Here is a 20,366-nt window from a genome sequence, read left to right as displayed (position 1 = left end):
AGTCTGAATCTATATTCAAGAGGAAAAGCAATTACAAGTCAGATGCTGTGCTAGACTTGTATATATGCTTATTAGTTATAGTTATTACCAACTAATTAGACACAATTCTCACAGTGATCCTTTGGGACTCAGAGAATTATTATACTTTTAAAAAGAACTGAAGTTCAGAGAGGTTAAGCAAGTTGCTAAAAGACGCACAGCTAGTCAAAAACATAGTGAAAATTTAAACAGATACATCTTAGTCAAAGCCTGCCTCTGTAGCTTGCATAGGCTTCTTTATACCCCTTCTTACACAGTGTTATGGACTGAACTGTGCCCCCTCCCAAATTCATATGTTGAAGTTCTAACCCCCTAGTATCTCGGAATGTGACTGATACTTGGAGATGGGTTGTTTAAAGAGGTAATGACATTAAAATGAGGTCATTTGGGTAAGTAAATCCAATATGACTGTTGTCCTTACAAAAAGATGAGATTATCACTGCGCGCACACATACACACACACACACACACACACACACACACACACACACACACAGAGGGAAGACCACGTGAAGGCACAGGGAGAAGACAGTCATCTACAAGCCAGGGGGAGAGGCCTCAGAAGAAACCAACCCCCCTGACATCTTGACCTTGGAATTCTAGCTTCTAGAACTGTGAGAAAATAAATTCCTGTTGCTTAAGCCACTCTGTGCTACTTTGTTATGGCAGCCCTAGCAAATGAATATACATGGCAATGCACATGTATGCTTAGTGTTTCCAGATAACATCTTTCTTGAAATAGACATAGAAGGCATAGAATTGCTGGACACAGCAAAGAACAGTAGAAAAACCACATTAGGTAATTAATTTTGCTTAACTGACAGTAGCAGAGAAGTGCCTTAAACCACGTTATTGATCTTTATCCTACACCTGTCAGGGAGACACTTCAACTCCTGCTTCGCCTTAAAGGGAATAGAAAAAGATTTATCAAACATACTATTTTCATTTTCAATTAGACACTACTGACATGTGCATTTCATTTCTAGCAACTGAGGCTGGCAGTTGTATCCTCAAGCACCATTATTCCTGTTAGAGAGATCATCAGCTCACTCTCTTGGAGTTTCCTGCTATGATGGGGCCTGATACTGGTCCACTTCCGGTCATTTAGGGAAGGAAGGTGGTAAGAGAATAAATGTTAACTGTACAAAGGCAGAGGCAATTATAAGAGGCAAACACCATTTTGGGAAGGGCCACAATCATTGTTTGATAGTTCAAAAGCATGTATATTCTATGGGGATGATACCCCCCATCCCCCCAGCCAGCAATAACTGTTTTGGGCAAAAGGGGGAGGATCTTAGATATGAAAATGGCTTGTGATCGGCCAAAAGCCACAGTACTTGAACGAATATGCGGTATATCTGGTATTAAAATTTTATAGAGAAGGGCAATTAGGAACAGGTCTATACGTCTCCTTAGATGGTGATAATGAAAGAGAGGCTGAGAATACATTTCTAAAATGTAATCAATTGAAAATTAATTGTTGGTGACTTGATTATAAGGACCTTAGAGAATGGCGCATGTAGGACTTAACTAGCTTTGGTCCCTAGAAATGAGTGAAAACCGGTGAGTTAATGAAAATCTAGTGGGCCCCTAATCCCCATGGCAGGCCCCACACGTACATTCACCGATGTTCTCATTCCCCTTCTCCCCAGTTAACTGCCTTGTGCCCCACTACCAAGAGATGTTTTTTTACATGAGTATGGATGAGAACAAGGTTCCTCCCAGGCAACAGAAGCACATTTTACCAATAGCTCCTATAAATGGTGGCTAGACTCAAAGAAAATGAGGTGACAGGCAGTCTAGAGAGTGTTGTAAAAGTGGGCGTGGCTCTAGACAACAGAGCTACGAATCCTGGCTCCTACACTTACAGTCTGTGACCTGAGGAAGCCAGTTACTTCCCTTTTCCAGGCCTCAATTATTTTCATCTGCAAATTGGGATTCAACAGAGTGTTTTGTTACCAACTGAGCATGTGATTTAAGTGTAATGTTAAAAGTGAAGCTCTGTTCCTGGCATATGGTACATGCTCAATAAATATAAGCTAAAACTAACTATCTAATTCCATCCATCCATCAATCAGTCAATAACAGGAATGTCAAACGTGGTAGCTGCTCCTAATTTAAATAGATTTGCTATCTGCCTATGCCTTCTATCCTTAACGATTTATCCCCCATCAGAACTGCTCTTTATTGCTGGTAATTCCTCACCTCCATTTAACGGTACAAACACCATTTCTGTTGGATCTGCCACGAAGAGTGATAAAGAAAAATATACTCATGAAGATGCCAAGAGAGCTGAAGAAGTCATTGGAATATGATCTGTTTCCAATGGCTGTGGGTCCAAACATTCTGTGTGGGTCTTATGTGAATTCAGCCCCTTCCTTTCTGTCCTTCAAACTTCACCATCACCATTTACAGCCACAGCCAATGAAACTCTCAAAGCAATTACAAACATCTCAATCCTCTCCTTGCCCAACGTGGTAAACATTGTTTATCTGGAGAACCTGGCATCTAACACAGCCACATCTGCTACACAACTCTGTGTAGTTTCAGAAAGGCTTGCTCTGTCAGGGGCAGCAAGCTTTGATTTGCAAAGGGCTCAGGATTAAGATCACTATGTTTAGGGATTTTTTAAAAACTACTTCTGTCCCTGCCACCTAAAAACAACAACAAAAATTACAAACCAAGGCTTTTGGATATACACTTAGGATCACACCCTAAAGTAATGGCTATTTGATCCAAAATTACTCTCAGAAAACCCATGGCTTTCTTTTAGTAGCTTTTTAATTTTTCTTGTCCGTGCCCTTCCCCAGTTACAAGCAAATGCAGGATCTGACTCCGATGCTTGGGAGAAAAGGCACACTTCTTTGACTTTTGGTTCCCATGGCTGGTGATGTATGTTTCACTGTTGTAGTATTTCACAGGCTAGGGGTACAATTATTAAAAGTAGAATGGAACTTTGGACTTTATTTTCTTAAATAAAACGCAGTAGCCCTAGGCTGTGTATGTGAGTGTGTTTGTGAGTGTGTGTATGTATTTTCTCACAATGACAACATTTTTCATTATTACTCATAATTGTTTAGAAAGAAGAGTAGTTAGTGTTCTTGAGAGGAAAACGATATTTGAACTCTAGAATCATGCCTACTAACTTACCACTTAATAAACACTTGCTATACCCAGGCTTTGTGCTGAGCAGTTAACACATATTAACTCTTTTCGTACTCATAATAACCAAGGGTATAGACGTCTATAGCAACATCTGCTATTTTTAACTGCCCACCATCCATGCTCCTTCAAGTAGCCGTACTGCCTTAGGAAATTTCTCTATTCATATAATTATGTGAGGAATGTTCGTCAAGGTGCCTTCCATGTCATCTTCAAAACTTTTCCCCTCATAATGATTGTCTAAAGCTCTCATAATTCCCAATGGCTAAGCTTAAAATGTTTACATACTGGGGTTCTCACATGTTAAATATCATCATTATTTGTCAGTCATTCTAGGAAAAATAGAAGATCCATAACCACTTCCCAACGAAATAGCTTTTTAGTGGCTAAGTGATTAGGTCCACCATCAGTGATAAGTAACTATATCATCGAGGTGCTTTGTCCATTCATTCCTTTTTTGCTTTAATAAATGTTTACTGAACACCTATATGTCAAGCCTTGTAACAGGAGGGATAAAGTGATAGATAAAAACAAAATTCTTTTGCTCCAGGAATTCCCGGTCTCTGAAGAGATAGTCTGGTAAACAGGCAGACTTGACATAGTAAACTGAATGCTCTGACAAGGGTAAGCACACAGTGGGAAGGGAGCAAACAGCTGGGGAGCAGGGAGAGCACCCAGGCAGAGGGGGATGTGGAAGATGAGCCCTCGGGGACAGGCAGCAGCGAAGCAGGGGAAAGCTGAGAGCCTTGAGAAGGAGAAGGGCATCCCCTTGAGAAGGAGAAGGGCATCCTAGGTGAAATCGACAGTCTTTGTAAAGGCTCAGAGGTATGAAAGAGCACAGTTCATTTGTATACCCAAGAGTGGTACAGGACGACTGGAGTGAAGAGATGTACTAGAATGACAGTATGACAGCTCCTTGAGTTACCGTGTTGTTCTTGCAAACTTGGAAAATGAACATGAATTTAATTTCGTGCCCTATCAGACTCCTCTCCTTCTTCCCCGCCCCACGTCTCACCAGTGTCATCCATCACGTTTCCTTAGGGAGCTCATACACGTGGTTTCGGAACACAGTGCATGAGTCTGACTGCACCATTCCCCCCATTGTGCAAATGAAAGTCCTTTCCTTGCCTTCTCAAGGGGAGGAAAAAATTCTTTTGTCCTTATATATTAGCCAAGTCCTATATTAAAAATAATAATTCATATTACCCTATTTTAAAATATGTATTTCATATTTTTAATCCACATGTTGAAATTACTTGGTTCTGTATTAGGACTCATAAAACTAAAGATAGGTATTATAATAACTTTCAATAAAATATCTCTCTGGTAGGAGCCCTCTTTATTCCTTTCCTGAAAGATTTTTTTATTGCATTTATATTCTTTTTTTTTCCCTACCAATGTTTATTGAAATTACCTTAGAATAAACTGGGACAGAAGAAACCTCAAAACTCTGTCCACCCAAGTAAATTTATAGGTATATTTACCTTCCAATTCTCTCAGTTTCACAAACCTGGCTTCTCATTTTCCTCCAATGAGTTATTGTTTCTATAATCACCTGCTTCTAATTATTTATTCTGAAGGGTTCTACCTCATCTCAGTACAGGGACGGTTCCACACCATTCTTCATTGTTACCCGTTATTTGCCATGGAGAAAAATTGCTGCTGTTGCGGTCAGAACAGCTCAAGAGAGTTTCACTATGCCCCCTCCTTACTGCCCAGATGTCTATTTGTGACTTCAAAATCCCAACCTTTAGCCCTTTATCTTATGCTGAGAATAGGCTAATCATTCGGCGGGATAATCATTTTTTTCCACCCAGCTCCTTGGAAGCACGGTTATTTGACCAAGATTAAGCGCAAGATAAAATAAGTCCTGCCACAGAACAGCTTTATGAAATTATAAATAACACACTCGAGAATGATGATCGCCTTTCTTCCAGTGAAAAAGGAAAAGAGAAAGGCCCATAAATATCCTGAAGTCCCACAGAAAACAGCCATACATCTCTGCAGCTGCTTAATGTTAAAAAGAATTAAATTCCTTCAAACTCTTGGTGTTTTAGTTTTTTGTGACTATACTTCCATTCTGGGAGATGGTGCTGCAGTTAAATATTTAATGTGGGGGGGGTCTCATTCAGCTTCATTATGAGTATTTATTCTCTATTTTTTTAAAAAGATTTCTGAGATACTTTTAATTAAAGTACACACTCTAGATCAATCAATAATCTCTAATGAGATTTGAAAAGTTTGACTATCTCAATTTAAATTTATTTATTAAGATTTTCTTTATGACACCCTGCCGCCCCTCCCTGCCCGCGCGTGCGCACACACTAACTACTGGATGATATTTAGACTGAACCAAAGATAGGAAAACCCTGGAATTTGGGCAAGCTTATCAGAAGTGATGGTCTCATCCCTCCCTTCTTCCCCACCAACCCCACCACTTCACCCAATTCAAGTCTAATCCAGAAACTACCTTAAAGCATGGTAAGATTGTATGAGTATGATTATCTATACCTTCATTTTATTCTGAACATCCTCTTTACAGTCATCTTCGAAAGAAGGAACCAACATTAGAAAATGAAATAAATGATTTGAACTGATCATACTCAAGTATAAAAGACAGGGGCATACCATGAGGGAGGTTCTGAACAATGAAAACAAAGGGACAAAGTTCCAGTCTGGCTAAGATACTGAGTTCCCCTTGCATCTTACCTCTACGTGCCAAAGTATCTTTATTGGAACAACACTGAATTTTTAAGTCTTCTGGAGTTCATGTCATTGTGGTTTTTCAAGATATTACTTTCTTCTCTCCACTTGGAGACCGTCACTTGCCAAGTAAGATATGACGACACACAGATTTTACTTGGCTCGTATTTCCATGGAATGAGGTTTTAAGAGAATTGCCCTGGGCTACAGACACTGCATTCAGCATGACCAAAATTAGTTAATTGCAACAGAGCTCTGTCAGAAAACTGAAAATAAAAAACAAAAGTAAACAAAAAACCATTTTTGTGGATATGTGATTTTACGGATGCATGTATTTACTCAATCAGTCTTCCCTCAACAAATGTTTACTACAGCCTATCATGCGTCAATCATTGTGGGCTAGACAGAGCCAGTCCTTGTCCTCATGGGGTTTAAAGACTATTAGGATTCAAGCCAGGCCAAACTAGAAAGCATTGAGTGATGCTAAACCATCAGCTACAAAAACTTGATATTAACGTGAGGTTTGTACATGGCACCCATTGTAAAAAACTGATTATTTATTCCCTGTCTTCAAAGACAGGAGATTATGTAGGAATCCAAGTGAATAGTATCACCAGCTTCTCTTTAAACTCCACCCACTGTAAATAGCCTCCACATTATTCCTTTTTTTCCTATTCCACATATATGGGAGCGGGATAAAGAATGACATGGTTTATAAAAACTTTTGCTAATGAATTAACCTTTGAGGAAATCCCGTTGTAGACTCAAGATTTAATTAACAGTAGAAAAACCAAGCTAAGCTTAGCCATGTTTTGTGCCAAGGATTGGAGTCCTTTATTTCTATCTTTGAGGTCCTGTAGGATTATACACACAAATGTGATGCAGCATATTTTTTTTTCTTTTCTTTTCAGTTTTAAGATTTTTCCTTCCATCTGTTCAAAAAAGGAAGAGTGGATCAAGAGAGGGGGGAGAGAGGAGGGAGAAGAGAATGGGTAGAAGGGGGATTAATCTATCTGTTGTTCAAGGCAGCCTGACAGAGGGAAGAGGAGTATTGAACCACAGAAGATTAACCAAACTTCAATGTACCTTCCCAAAAGCAGGAGGAATGTAATGCTACGTGGTGTTCTACTGATAAGCAAATCCCTCTAAATCCTTTCAATTTATTTCTTGGCCTGGAGAAATTATATATTATTTAGAAGGCAGGAAAAAAAAAAAAAAACCATAAAAAAACAAACAAACAAAAAACAAAAAATTGCCCACCCAGCTGCACAGCATCTCCAGGAATCTAGATCAGGAGCCTATTGATTATACACACACAAAAGTTTGGCTTTAATGGCTGCTTTTTTTATTGATGCAGCTGTCTCCAGGACTGCTAATCAGAAAGGCTCGGCTGTGCTCTCTCTGTAAACTCCTCTGGCTTTCACCACAAACCTTGTTTTGAGTATTCAGGATTTAACCACGACAAGGGAATGCCCATGTAGCTCAAGCTCCAACAACCTAATCTATGGTTCTTGCCTGCACACCTTCTGGCCCCCTTGTCTTCCTTTTCTTTTCTTTTCTTTTCTTTTCTTTTTTTCTTTCTTTTCTTTTCTTATTCTTTCTTTCTTTTCTTCTTTTTTTTTTTTGAATTGGGAGTTCCTTTCTAAGTGGGCTCTTTATTCCAATGATAATACTGAAATTAAGCCTCTGTTTTTAGAGGACGAGTGACCAGGGACAAATATTAATGCGACCCACAAATAGTGATGTGGGTATCAGTCAATGGATGTTGAAATTCTGAATAGTCTGTATCCTGGAGAGCATCAGTGTGTTCTGTTGATATGATTCATTTCCCCAGGTTCTTTCTTGCTCTATAGTTCAGAGAGAAGGAATGGGTTTTTTGGGGAGAAAAAATTTGGAAAAATAGAGTCATATTTCTTTGTGAAATGATCTTCCTCTTGGCTCTCTTTTTTTTGTAGCTTAACCTTATCATTGAACACAGGAGAAACAGCCCTTCCTGGCAGGTTGAGAGCACAGCTTAAAAGACTTAATAAGCCCCAACATTAGAGGAGAACAAGATGTCATAGGATAAAGCCAGTCCTGGATTTTGGTCAGCAAGTCTGAAAAAAGATGCAACATAGCTATTCAGTCCAGAATGAACAGCAGTGGCTCTCAATCTTTGGTCTCATGTGAACTAAGGCATGCTAGCTGAGCAGGAGAGAAAGGAGTTAGGCAACAGCCAAATGCTTGGAATCACACATAACCTCGTCTTTATTTTGTCGAAGGAAGGCCACTTACCCCCAAGAATGTGCAATGCACATGAATATCTGTCAGGTCTGTGGTGTAGAAAAGAGTTGAGAATGGTTACCTTGCAAAACTAAGCATGATGGAAGTTCATGCCTAGTAAACAAGAAACTAAGGAAGACATTCAAGTTCAAGACCATGCAGAGTGAACATGAGAAAGAAAAGCACATTAGTATAACCCAGAACTTAGTACGTGCCACAGAAAACGTACCCAAGATAATCAAATGCAATAGATTGAATGTAAAATACAAGTAAAAAAACACAAGACTGTCTATTCCTTATTACCCTGAAAACAGTATTTCCCATTCAGCCATGTAACATAATATTAGAAAAATCAAATATGGGTGTCAGAGCAACAGCAGTAGTTAAAGCAAGGTTTGAGAATTTGACACCTGATTTACAGGTGACCTGCAGTGAGCAAGCCTGAGTCAAAACTCAGTCAGAGAAAAATGAAGGCCAACTGAAGAGCCTGATATCAAACCCCAAGAGAGGGAAAACGCAAAGGAGTTCGGCTTTGTAATGAAAACTTATCCCTGGTTACTCATGTCTGGAAGACAATACCAACCTACCACAAGGAAAGATGGGGGGACAGGTTCAAACATAGCTCTTTGATTTGTATTATAAGTCCCAAGTGAGAGGAAGTCTTTAGGTACTGTTACATGAGAAATCCAGAAACCTAGATGGACTCAGTTACCCACCAGAAGTCGTGTCTTCATTCCGAGGCTGCAACCAGCCTTTAATGGATAACCCCACACTTCACATAGACTCAGAACAATCTATAAAACCAAACTCAAGAGGACTTCTGTGTGGGAAGGGCCAAGACTACTCATTTCTGATGGACAGCAAAGCGAACAACTTTTTCCAGTTCTAGTTTACAAGCGACAGTATCCATTTACTGTTAAAGTGAGGGCTGGAAATATAGCAGGTGTAATCCCAGGCCTGAGACCTATGTAGTCACACAGAGTTCTGTGCTCACAAGGACCTTGTGTTTGGTTTAACGCTCCACTGTCACCATCTTGAAAATCTGAAGCATTTTATGCCTGAATTTGTGTTTTGTAAGTAAAGTTCAGTTCAGTGAAACAAGGGAGTATATGCATAAGCAGATGAGACACATGCACTGTGTGTCCATCCCGCTCCCGGCCACCCCATCTACATATAGAGTTTCCGATGCCCCACGAGCACAAGATTCTGTGGACTCATCATGTATGGGAGTAAAATGAATCAAACATTTTTATTTGAATTCGTCCCCTAATATTTCTTCCTTCTTCCTTCTTTTACACTGGTTCCTGTGGGTTTCGAAGCTGCCCCTGAGAACAATCCTGCAAAATGTTTTTGAACAGGTCAAAGGGGTCTGATGTGGTTTTCAGAAACTCAAATTACGACAAATGGTTTATGCTCCTAAAACTGGGTCCCTTGTGCTTCACTCCTGGCCTCATGACTGAGGGGCATAACTAGTCTGATTTTCTCAAGAGTACTCTGGGAGGACTGCCCTGGTGGTGCAGTGTTTAAGAATCCACCTGCCAATGCAGGGGACACGGATTCAATCCCTGGTCCGGGAAGATCCCACATACCGCGGAGCAAATAAGCCTGTGTGCCACAACTACTGAGCCTGTGCTCTAGACCCCCAAAGCCACAACTATTCAGCCCATGTGCTGCAACTACTGAAGCCCCACACACTGAAATGAAGAGTAGCCGCAGGTTGCCACAACTAGAGAAAGCCCATGAGCAGCAACAAGGACCAAATGCAGCCAAGTAAATAAATAAATTAATTAATTTAAAAAAAAAGAGTGCTCTGGGAGAAAGAGTTCCTATATTGGTATGGCTCCTATACTGGGATGGTACTTCTACTGCCCCTGCCTCCCCTCTCCTCCAGATCTGCCTAGACCAGTGTTTAATAACATTCCAGAGAATATACCATAATAAAGTCCCAGGCCTTGGTTATTCCCATGTCTTCATCTTCCCAATTCTGAGAAGAGTTTCAATACAACCACTTTAAGAAAGAATCACGATAGCATAATTTTCTGAAAATTTTTCCTATGTCTTTAAACATACACAGAGGCAGTGGTGAATGGCAAAACCAGAACTGAGAACAGATCAGACAGAACCACGGAGCTTTGCTAGCACTGCGGGTAAGGCAACTTCCCTCTGAGATCCCAGAGAGACAGCCAATCTTGGGAAAAGTAGGCTGCCCTTCCAAACCAGCCCTCTAGGAAGAGAAAGTCGATAAGTAACAACTCTGCTGAGTCAGTGGCATCTTTAAAACTGTGTCAGAAGAATATTTTTAATTTACACTCTGTCTCTTTGAAAAAAATCAATGTCATTTGATGGGACCTTATTTTTATTCAAGTATCTTTATTTAGCTTTACTGTAGGGTTTTTTTCCCCCTAGTCTTCTAAGGAGCAAAGGAAAAAGTGTTTTGTTTGTGTTTGTATTTGTATTGATTCAATCACTTTAAGCAAAAAATAAACAAGTAAATACAGGAGAGTAGCTTTAATGACAATCTTCTAGGGATCAAGATCTCTAAGCAACACAGCCTCTCATTCTAGGTGATTGGAAATAAACAGAAATCAATAAAGCAGGATTACTGGGCAATAAAAAAGAGGAGCCACATTTATAATTTAAGAAGCTTCTTTTCATGCATTCATTGCTGAAGAATGCACTTGAGCCCTAGTCTATTTTTACAGCAGCATAGATTTCCTCCCAGCATGGAGTCTTTTTCTTTTCTTTTTTTTTTTTCTTTTTGAGAGATACTGAAAAAGAGCTTCTTTAACATGTAATGAAAAGCTCCTACATTCCTTCCTCAGGCTGCTCAGAGGAACCAAAAGACAAAAGGAGGTCTTAGCACACTAGGCAAGGATTGGTTCCTCAAACACTTCCCATTCTAGACCCCTATATGTCCAGCAAAGTGCCTGGTGAGGAGGAGTCCATGGCCCAATATGGGAATAGGGCCTGAAGGACATGGTCCCTGCCTTCCAAGTGTTTACAGTGTAGCATGAAAGGCAAGTATTGGAGACATTGTTAATATCCATCCTAATCTTCCTACCGGGTTCTAATCTTCCTCCCTGCTAGGGTCCAGCCTAACCAAGCCTCCTTTGCAACTAGAGGTGGCCATGTGGCATTTATCTGCACAAGATGATGATTAAGGAAGTCTTCCAGGGGTTCTAGAAATGCTGATAAAAGAGGACAGCTTATCTAGTCCAACTGGTTTCCCTTCTTCCTTGGATTGGATGGGATGTTTGGAGCTGCAGCAGCCATCTTGTGACCATAAGGTGGCAAGTGTGAGCGAAAGGCTAAGAGACCTGAGACACGGACTCAGATATTGTCAAATACACGAGATGAGCCCAAACAAGAAGTTTTCTACATTCCAGACTCCAGAACTCTTGTCAAGTAAGGAAATTGATCTCTCCAGTCACTGCAGGTCAAATGTTCTGTTGTTAGAGGCTGAACACAATCACAATGGAGAGAATAATCCAAATAGAGCAGCCAGAGCCAGAGATGATGAAAGCACTGTGTGAGGGGTCTCTGCCTTTGGTGCCCATCACTCACATTTTAATAATACCCAGAGTGGGACTTGGGAAGCTCCACAGTAATGACAATACTCTTCAACATGCCAGTTCTGAGGAGAGATCATTCTGGAGTTGGGTAAGCAGGGAGAAACATTTTTACCTTAGTAAGGAAAATATGTTTGACTGAATATCTTGTAAGTATCTGCAATCAACGTAACGTAATCGATCATCTCCTCTCGCTGCTGCCCTTCTTGCCTCGGACTGTGGTGTCATCACTTTCCAGGAACAAGGCCAAACTCTCAGGGTCATCTTTCAGTCCTCCCTGCTCAGCATCACACCTCCAGGCACCAACGCCCGTGAAGTCCAGCTCTCATAATCTGTTGCTCTGTTTTTCATTTCTATTGTCCTGGTTGCTTTCCTGGATGGCTTCTGAGATTCTCTAATCAGACTCCCTGCCTCTGTCTCTTCAATAAACCCTAGAAAGTGCCACTAGACTAAAAACAAAACATTCAATGTGCCACTCTGCTGGCCTAAATATATCCCATTGTTTATCAAAGTCTAGACAACTTTTTTTTTTTTTAATTCAAGGTCCTCCACCTCTGGGCTCCAATGTAACTCTGTAACACTATATTTCACTGCCATTTGCCCCATGAGCACCTCCACATTCTGACTATTAAATAAATGTTTGCTGTGCCTTGAACAAGCCTGATAAATTCTTGACAATGTTCTGGCTTATACAGCTCCCTACCCAGCTCTATTTGCATTTCATTCCACTTAAATCTGGTAAAATTCTATATATCCTTCTTTAGGGCCCAACTCAAATTCATTTTTCATGCAGCTTTTTCCTGATCCTGTGGCTGAAAAATAAAATACTCTAGCATGCTAACTCAGTACTTTCTTCAAATCTAACTGAACATATTTATTATATTCTGACTGATAATACATATCTAGCTTACATTTTTCTCTTCTACTTAATTGCTACTTGAGAGAGGGAAGGAGTGTCATCTATAGACAGCTATAATATCAAGGCAAGTGTTGTATTGGGGTCAGAAAGTATGAGCTCTGCCCCTGGGGTGGAAGCCCAGGGCAATCACAAGAGCTCTGTCCTCCAGTTTCCTCTTCGGTAAATTTGAGACATCTACCTCATGCTGTTATTATGTGGATTAAAATGGATATCAGTGACTCAGAGATGTTACTGCTTTGTGATGTGTTGTTAATATTATGACATTATTTATTATTGGTTTGAAATCACCAACAGGACTATTACAGTGCTGGACAGAGCTTAGGTGCACAATAGATATTTAAATAGGAGATGCTCAGGGAATGTGTGTTGATTTAAATAGAATTGGGCAAGCTAGAAGTCATGGTTTTTTTGTTTTTTGTTTTTATAAATTTATTTTATTTATTTATTTATTTATTTATTTATTTATTGGCTGCGTTGGGTCTTCATTGCTGCACACGGGCTTTCTCTAGTTGTGGTGAGCGGGGCTACTCTTCACTGTGGAGCAGGGGCTCCTCATTGTGGTAGCTTCCCTTGTTGTGGAGCACAGACTCTAGGCATGCGGGCTTCAGTAGTTGTGGCACACGGGCTCAATAGTTGTGGCTCATGGGCTTTAGAGCACAGGCTCAATAGTTGTGGTGCACGGGCTTCATTGCTCTGCATCATGTGGAATCTTCCTGGGGCAGGGACTGAATCCGTGTCCCCTGCGTTGGCAGGTGGATTCTTTTTTTTTTTTTTTTTTTTTTTTTTTAAATAAACAACAAGCATTTACTGTATAACACAGGGAACAATAGTCAATGTCTTATAATAACCTATGATGGAAAATAATCTGAAAAAAATATATATAATTGAATCACTTTGCTGTACACCTGAAACTAACACGATATTGTAAACCAGCTATACTTCAAAGAAAAACATTTCAATCCAGAGTGTTCTTGTGCTTATTCTCACACTACAAGTGAACCACTTGTTAACTTGTCTACTTGTTACTAATTTCTTTCTCACCTTGTGACCTTTTTTCAAATGATCGTGCCAGTTCGTGTCACTAAATGTTCAGTGATGTAGGGACAACAGCAAAACTGCAGTGAGAGCTGGATGCTGGCTAGCCGGTGAGGCCCCCTTACTAGATAATAGTCTACACTTTTGTCTGAAGAACCAAACATGACTACGTATCACGGGCCTTTGGTCACACAAAATGAGAACACTAATACTTATTCAGACTCACTACAACTTACCCAGAGTCTTATTATGTTATATGGTATTAATTTCCTTTTTTTTTTTTTTTTTGAGGGAGGTACTTTTTTTTTTTTTTTAACAGACAATAAACAGCATATATTTAGAGTGTACAATTTGGTATCCCAATTCCCCCCCAACCCTCCCCGCTTTCCTCACTTGGTGTCCCTGTGTTTGTTCTCTACACCTGTGTCTCTATTCCTGCCTTGCATTTCCTCTTTCATAGTTGTTAGCATTTGCCTTATGTATGGAGGTGTTCCTATACTGGGTGCATATATATTTACAATTGTTATCTCCTTTTCTTGGATGGATCCCTTGATCTTTATGTAATGTCCGTTCTTGTCTCTTGTAATATTTTTCATTTTAAAGTCTATTTTATCTGATATGACTATTGCTACTCCAGCTTTCTTTTGATTTTCATTTGCATGGAATATCTTTTTCCATCCCCTCACCTTCTGCCTGTATGTGTGCCTAGGTCTGAAGTGGGTCTCTTGTAGACAGCATATATATGGGTCTTGTATTTGTATCCATTCAGCCAGTCTGTGTCTTTCAGTTGGTGCATTTTGTCCATTTACATGCAAGGTAATTATCGATATGTATGTTCCTATTACCATTTTCTTAATTGTTTTGTTTTTGTTTTTGTAGATCCTTTTCTTCTCTTATATTTCCCGCTTAGAGAAGTTCCTTTAGCATTTGTTGTAGGGCTGGTTTGGTGGTGCTGAATTCTCTTAGCTGTTGCTTGTCTGTAAAGCTTTTGATTTCTCCGTTGAATCTGAATGAGATCCTTGCTGGGTAGAGTATTCCTGGTTGTAGATTCTTCCCTTTCATCACTTGAAATATATCATGCCACTCCCTTCTGGCTTGCAGAGTTTCTGCTGAGAAATCAGCTGTTAACCTTACGGGAGTTCCCTTGTATGTTATTTGTCATTTTTCCCTTGTTGCTTTTAATAAGATTTCTCTGTCTTCAATTTTTGTCAATTAGACTACTATATGTCTTGGCGTGTTTCTCCGTGGTTTTATCCTGCCTGGGACTCTCTGTGCTTCCTGGACTTAGGGAGCTATTTCCTTTCCCATGTTAGGGAAATTTTCAACTATAATCTCTTCCAGTATTTTCTCTGGTCCTTTCTCTCTCGCCTCCTTCTGGGACCCCTATAATGCGAATGTTGGTGCGTTTAACGTTGTCCCAGAGGTCTCTTAGGCTGTCTTCAGTTCTTTTCATTCTTTTTTCTTTATTCTTTTCCACATCAGTGATTTTCACCATTCTGGCTTCCAGGTCACTTATTCGCCCTTCTGCCTCAGTTAATCTACTATTGGTTCCTTCTAGTGTGTTTTTCATTTCCGTTATTGTGTTGCATATCTCTGTTTGTTTGCTCTTTAACTCTTCTAGGTCTTTGGTAAACTTTTCGATCTTTGCATCCAGTCTTTTTTCAAAGTCCTGGATCATCTTCACCATCATTATTCTGAATTCTTTTCCTGGAAGGGTGCCTATCTCCTCTTCATTTAGTTGTTTTTCTGGGGTTTTATCCTATCCCTTCATCTGGTACAAAGTCCTCTGCTTTTTCATTTTCTCTATCTTTCCATGGCTGTGGTTTTCATTTCCACAAAACGAAATACTGCTGATACTGCTTGATACTGCTGTCTGCCCTCTTGTGGAGGAAGCTATCTAGGAGGCTCAGTGGGTGCTTCCTGATGGGAGGGACTGATGGTGGGTAGGGCTGGGTGGGCGAAGCTCAGTAAGGCTTTAATCTGATTTGGTGGGTGGAGCTCAGTGAAACTTTAATCTGCTTGTCTGCTAATGGGTGGGGCTGTGTTCACACCTTGTTGGTTGTTTGGCCTGAGGCCACCTAGCACTGGAGCCCACAGGCTCTTTGGTGGGGCTAATGGTGGACTCTGCGAGGGCTCACATCAATGAACACTTCCCAGAACCCCTGCTGCCAGAGCCCGTCTCCTTGGTGAGCCACAGCTGCCCCCCACCTCTGCAGGCAACCCTCCAACACCAGCAGGTAGGTCTGGTTCAGTCTCCTATCGGGCCACTGCTCCTTCCCCCTGGGTCGTGGTGAGCACATTTTTTTGTGTGCCCTCCAAGAGTGGAGTCTCTGTTTCCCCCAGTCCTGTGGAGGTCCTGCAATCAAATCCCACTGGCTTTCAGAGTCTGATTCTCTGGGGATTCCTCCTCCCATTGCTGGACTCCCAGGTTGGGAAGCCTGACATGGGGCTCAGAACCCTCACTTTAGTGGGTGGACTTCTGCAGTATAACTGTTCTCCAGTTTGTGAGTCACCCACCCAGCATTTATGGGATTTGATTTTAATGTGATTGCGCCCCTCCTACCGTCTCATTGTGGCTTCTCCTTTGTCTCTGGATGTGGGGTGTCTTTTTTGGTGAGTTCCAGTGTCTTTCTGTCGATGATCGTTCAGCAGTTAGTTGTAATTCCGGTGTTCTTGCAAGAGGGAGTGAGCGCACGTCCTCCTACTTCGCCATCTTAATCCTATCTGGCAGGTGGATTCTTAACCACTGTGCCACCTAGGAAGTCCAGGAGTCACGTTTGAAGAGTGGAGTAGGGATTGAGGAGGGAACTACTCCCCATTCTTGTCAAATTTTCATTAATTCTGACCTTTGGAGGTGTCAGGAGCAGGAATACCTCTATGAGCTGTTCATTAAGAACAAGGGTTGCTCTGGAAAAGTATATTGGCCTTCAACATACAAAATGTCTCATTGGTCCAGACAAGCCCATAAACAACTCATCTTGCAATTCTACAACCATGTTCCAGGGAGTCAGTTCCTTATTTGCAGGACTACAGGTTTAAAGTAAGCCAAATATCGTGTAATATTCTGGAAATTGGGACAACTTAAAATTTTAATAGACCAGTTTTTGCAAAAAAGTCCAATAAATGCCCCTCAAAGAGACTTGGGTCTTGCTTCTCACCATTCCAAATAGCATTGGCTAAGCAGAGCCCAAGAAAAACCAACCTATGGTTCTTTGGCCACACTAATCCTAGTGTCACTTAAATCTTTAAGCAGAATTCTTTATATAAAAGAAAGAGTAAGCGTAACCGCTCGGAATAAATGCCCTGTAAAATGACTGCAGCAATTACGCTGTTTGTAAGTATCTCTGAGTCCATTAAGATAAACATCTATCTTTGAATATTCACATTAATGCACTAGACTGTTCTTTCTTAGATAAATCTTACTTGAATGTTACACAGTTAACACAGTTTATCATTCCTTGCTCTCCTTCCCTTCCATGCACACATTACTGTGTGCAGGGGGAGAGTGTTTATACGGTGCTAGTCGCAGAGCACACATTAACACACAAGGCAGTCTCTAAACATCTTTAAATGCAGAATAAATACACTTCAGGTTTTAAATATCTTTATAGGCTGTATACCCAGGAACACACTGGACGGGACTCTTTCTCACATAAGTCATATCTAATAGGCAAAGGAAATAAATGCTTGTATTTAAAATAGTTTTAATACACTTCCAATTGTTCATCACATAGAGGTCCAAATGGAATCTAATTTCTTAGTTACTCCTCAGTGAAACAAGTTTATCTCTATACTTATATCATAGGATATATTCATAGCTCTAGATGTATTTTAAGCTTGGGTCCCAATTTCATTAACTTTTGCAACCAAATTGGGAAAATGCTCAAAGATCCCTGGTCCTTATTCAGAGCACTCATTTCTTCTCTGCTAAAGTGAATGGTGGACATAACACCAGAAACAGTATGTGGCTTTAACTGTCTTCTGTGGGTGTCACACTGGTTATAACAATATCGACAGGGGTAATATTAAATTTAACAGTCAGTATTTAACAATTAGCGCAGCAGGAGAACTGATTCATCAGAACAGACAGTGGCCATAGCGCTGCAGCTGGATCCTAGAAGCTTTGGCTGTCCCAGGCCTCCATCTGCTTTGCGGTGTGGGCAGAGGAGAGACCTAGTGAGAGGGATGCAGGTGGCCTGGAAGTAGAGGTCATCTGGGGTCTTGAGGTAGTGGCTATTTACCAGGTAGTATCAAAGTGTTTCAATAATGTTAACAGAGTTTCGTAGATTGTTTAGCTGATGATGCTAAGGATGCCAAGGTGATAGACTGAGAATTTGTCTCGGAACAGATGCCTCTGAATTGAGGAAAATTCTGCTCAGTGGTCTCCAAGAGTATTCCCAGCTGTGCCCAGGTGGCTCTCTCACCATTCACTCACTCAACAGCTCTTTTCTGGATAATACTTTGAAGGAAACAAAAAGACATCTGAAGTGGCCTCAGTCCTCAAGAAGCTTATAATAAAGTAGGTAAGCGTCTGGGATAAATATCCTTAAATAATAGTAAAAAGAAAGAAAAAGGGCTCTGAGGATTGAACAGTAAATGCTGACTGGAATGGAAGAGAGGAATTCATGGAGATGATGGTCTTTGGGTTTGGCTTTGACAGGATAATGGGATATTAATGGGCAGAGGTGGGAAGAGACAGTCCAGGTGGATGGCATATTTCAGTGCAGAGAAGCAGGAGAGGAGAAAGGAAGGGATGGGAATAAGAGACTGACCTGGTTTAGTTGGAGCACAGGGTGAGTATGGCAAACGTGGGTTGTGGAACCAGAGGACTCCAGGGAAACCCACCTCTGTTTCTTGACAAACAAACCAAATCAAATGTACACTAACGGTGCACTGGCAAAGTGATCTTTTTTGCACAAATGCTAGCACATGTTATTTGTTTAATTTCAGAAGAAATGTATGTCCCAGGCATTTAAAGAAACTGTTACACCAAGCTAATTTTCACTGCTGGGGACACAGCTGAATGAGGACATCACTGTATACACTTCAGAGATGAATGGAATGCCTGTTTCCACCTTTTCTTAAGTAAGGCCCCTATGAAAAGGTGGGCAAAGAATTCCTCTCTGTGGGTAAGAATTCTACTCTCTGTTTTGAAAATCATCCTGCAGAGTTTTTCTGTCTTCCAACTGAATAAAATGTTTAGCCTGAGAGACAGTAACTAAAGTCCTGCAGAGTTCTTTTCAGCCCCTTTGGATATGATGGAATGCCTCACATTTGGAATGGCCATGTTCACACCTGTGTGTGGGCCTGTATGTGTGCATGTGTGTATGTGGGGGGAGGGGTCTGTATGTGTGTGCGTGTGTGTGTGTGTCAGAATAACAAAAACATAAAGGGGACAAAGTTAGTTTTAACGGCCCAATAGATTCCCAGCTGGAACATACTTTCGAAGAGAAAGTTACATAAAAGAAACTTGGTCATCTTTAAACACCATCTGGACCACGCTGTGCTCATTTGAGCTTTACCTGTTTAAAAAAAAAAAAAAGCAACATAACAAAAAGTACCTACAAATACAACTAGAGAAGAGATTTTCTGATTCTTTGGAGATCAGATGCTCTTGCCTTCAAACACCTCAGCACATCTTCAGTCCTATTTGATACAGAGATACAGTTCTTTTTTTAAAGTAGCTAAAAAAGTCTTCTAAAGTCTAGTCCTAATCTTTGGAAGGAAAAAAAAAAAAAAAGATATGCAAAAATAAACCCAGTACCTTTGAAACCTAATTTAAAGAGATTTCCAAACAACTCAGTTGCTTTCTCCAGTCTTCATTGGTAAAAGGTAAACCCATGAATCCCAGCCCTACAGGTAAAACACTGGCATTTCCAAACCTTAATGCATCATGCAACCAAGAAAGCAAAGGCAATAACGCTAAGGGCATAGAACTGCACCCAGAACTAAATCAACAGGGTAATAAGCACAGACCACACCACACCTTCCATTTTCTTGTTTTTATTAGTCAGAGCCAATGTGGTGAATATTTAATATTCATAAACCAATTTATGGGTAGAAATATTTTTGGCTCTTGCTTCATTTTTTTTCAACGAAGCAAGAATCCATTTCCATATTTTACATAAGATATTAATACATTTGAAGGGGAGAGGTTTGAGGGAGGGCTTAATTGTATCCTTTTATTAAAAGGAAGAGTAATATTTTGTCTCAGGAGACAATTTTCATGTGAAGTTTTAATTGCCAAGACTCAGAGCACCCCCTCAGACAATTTTTATTTTCTTTTTGCATTAGAAGAGCGATGAGGAGACTACTGAAGAGGCAAATTTGCAAAGGTCATAGAATGAATCAAGAAGACATCAGAATTCACACTTTTCTCACAAGGCAGGTACTAAGGCTTAATCAACAAAACTCAATAAAACACAAACAGCTTATAAAAAAGTAAATTCTAAAGACATACATGATACTATTACAATTTTACATAAGATGTATGCAATCATACTGCTTTTAGTCATATATTCATTAAAAAAAAAACTACTCAAAGCCTGTTTAAGCAACTGCATGGCATCCAGACAAAATGATTTCCTTTGAAAATTTTAGGAGCTGCATTCTTTGGAAAAGGTTGAAGAATGTTTTGAAATTTCTGATTTAAAATGTCAAAGTAGCAACATTCTAGA

The 20,366-nt window shown here is 40.3% G+C and overlaps 1 protein-coding gene across 10 annotated transcripts in view; it reads right to left on the bottom strand.

Moving 5' to 3' along the window:
• Nucleotides 1-20,366, bottom strand: part of NRXN3 (neurexin 3) — a 1,504,067-nt gene that overhangs the window by 50,202 nt on the left and 1,433,499 nt on the right. Inside the window, exon 16 of one of the 10 annotated variants that reach the window (XM_057731263.1) lies at nucleotides 15,374-15,390. The exons of the other annotated variants lie outside the window; for them this stretch is intronic. Within the exon in view, the coding sequence (XP_057587246.1) occupies nucleotides 15,374-15,390 (17 nt within the window). The remainder of the gene's footprint in view (nucleotides 1-15,373; nucleotides 15,391-20,366) is intronic. 10 annotated transcript variants of the gene reach the window in all.

This window comes from Hippopotamus amphibius, chromosome 4, assembly GCF_030028045.1.
Source record: "Hippopotamus amphibius kiboko isolate mHipAmp2 chromosome 4, mHipAmp2.hap2, whole genome shotgun sequence".
Classification (NCBI taxonomy): Eukaryota; Metazoa; Chordata; class Mammalia; order Artiodactyla; family Hippopotamidae; genus Hippopotamus; species Hippopotamus amphibius.
The sequence above is the reverse complement of the archived record's forward strand: the minus strand, read 5'-3'. Positions and strand labels throughout refer to the sequence as shown.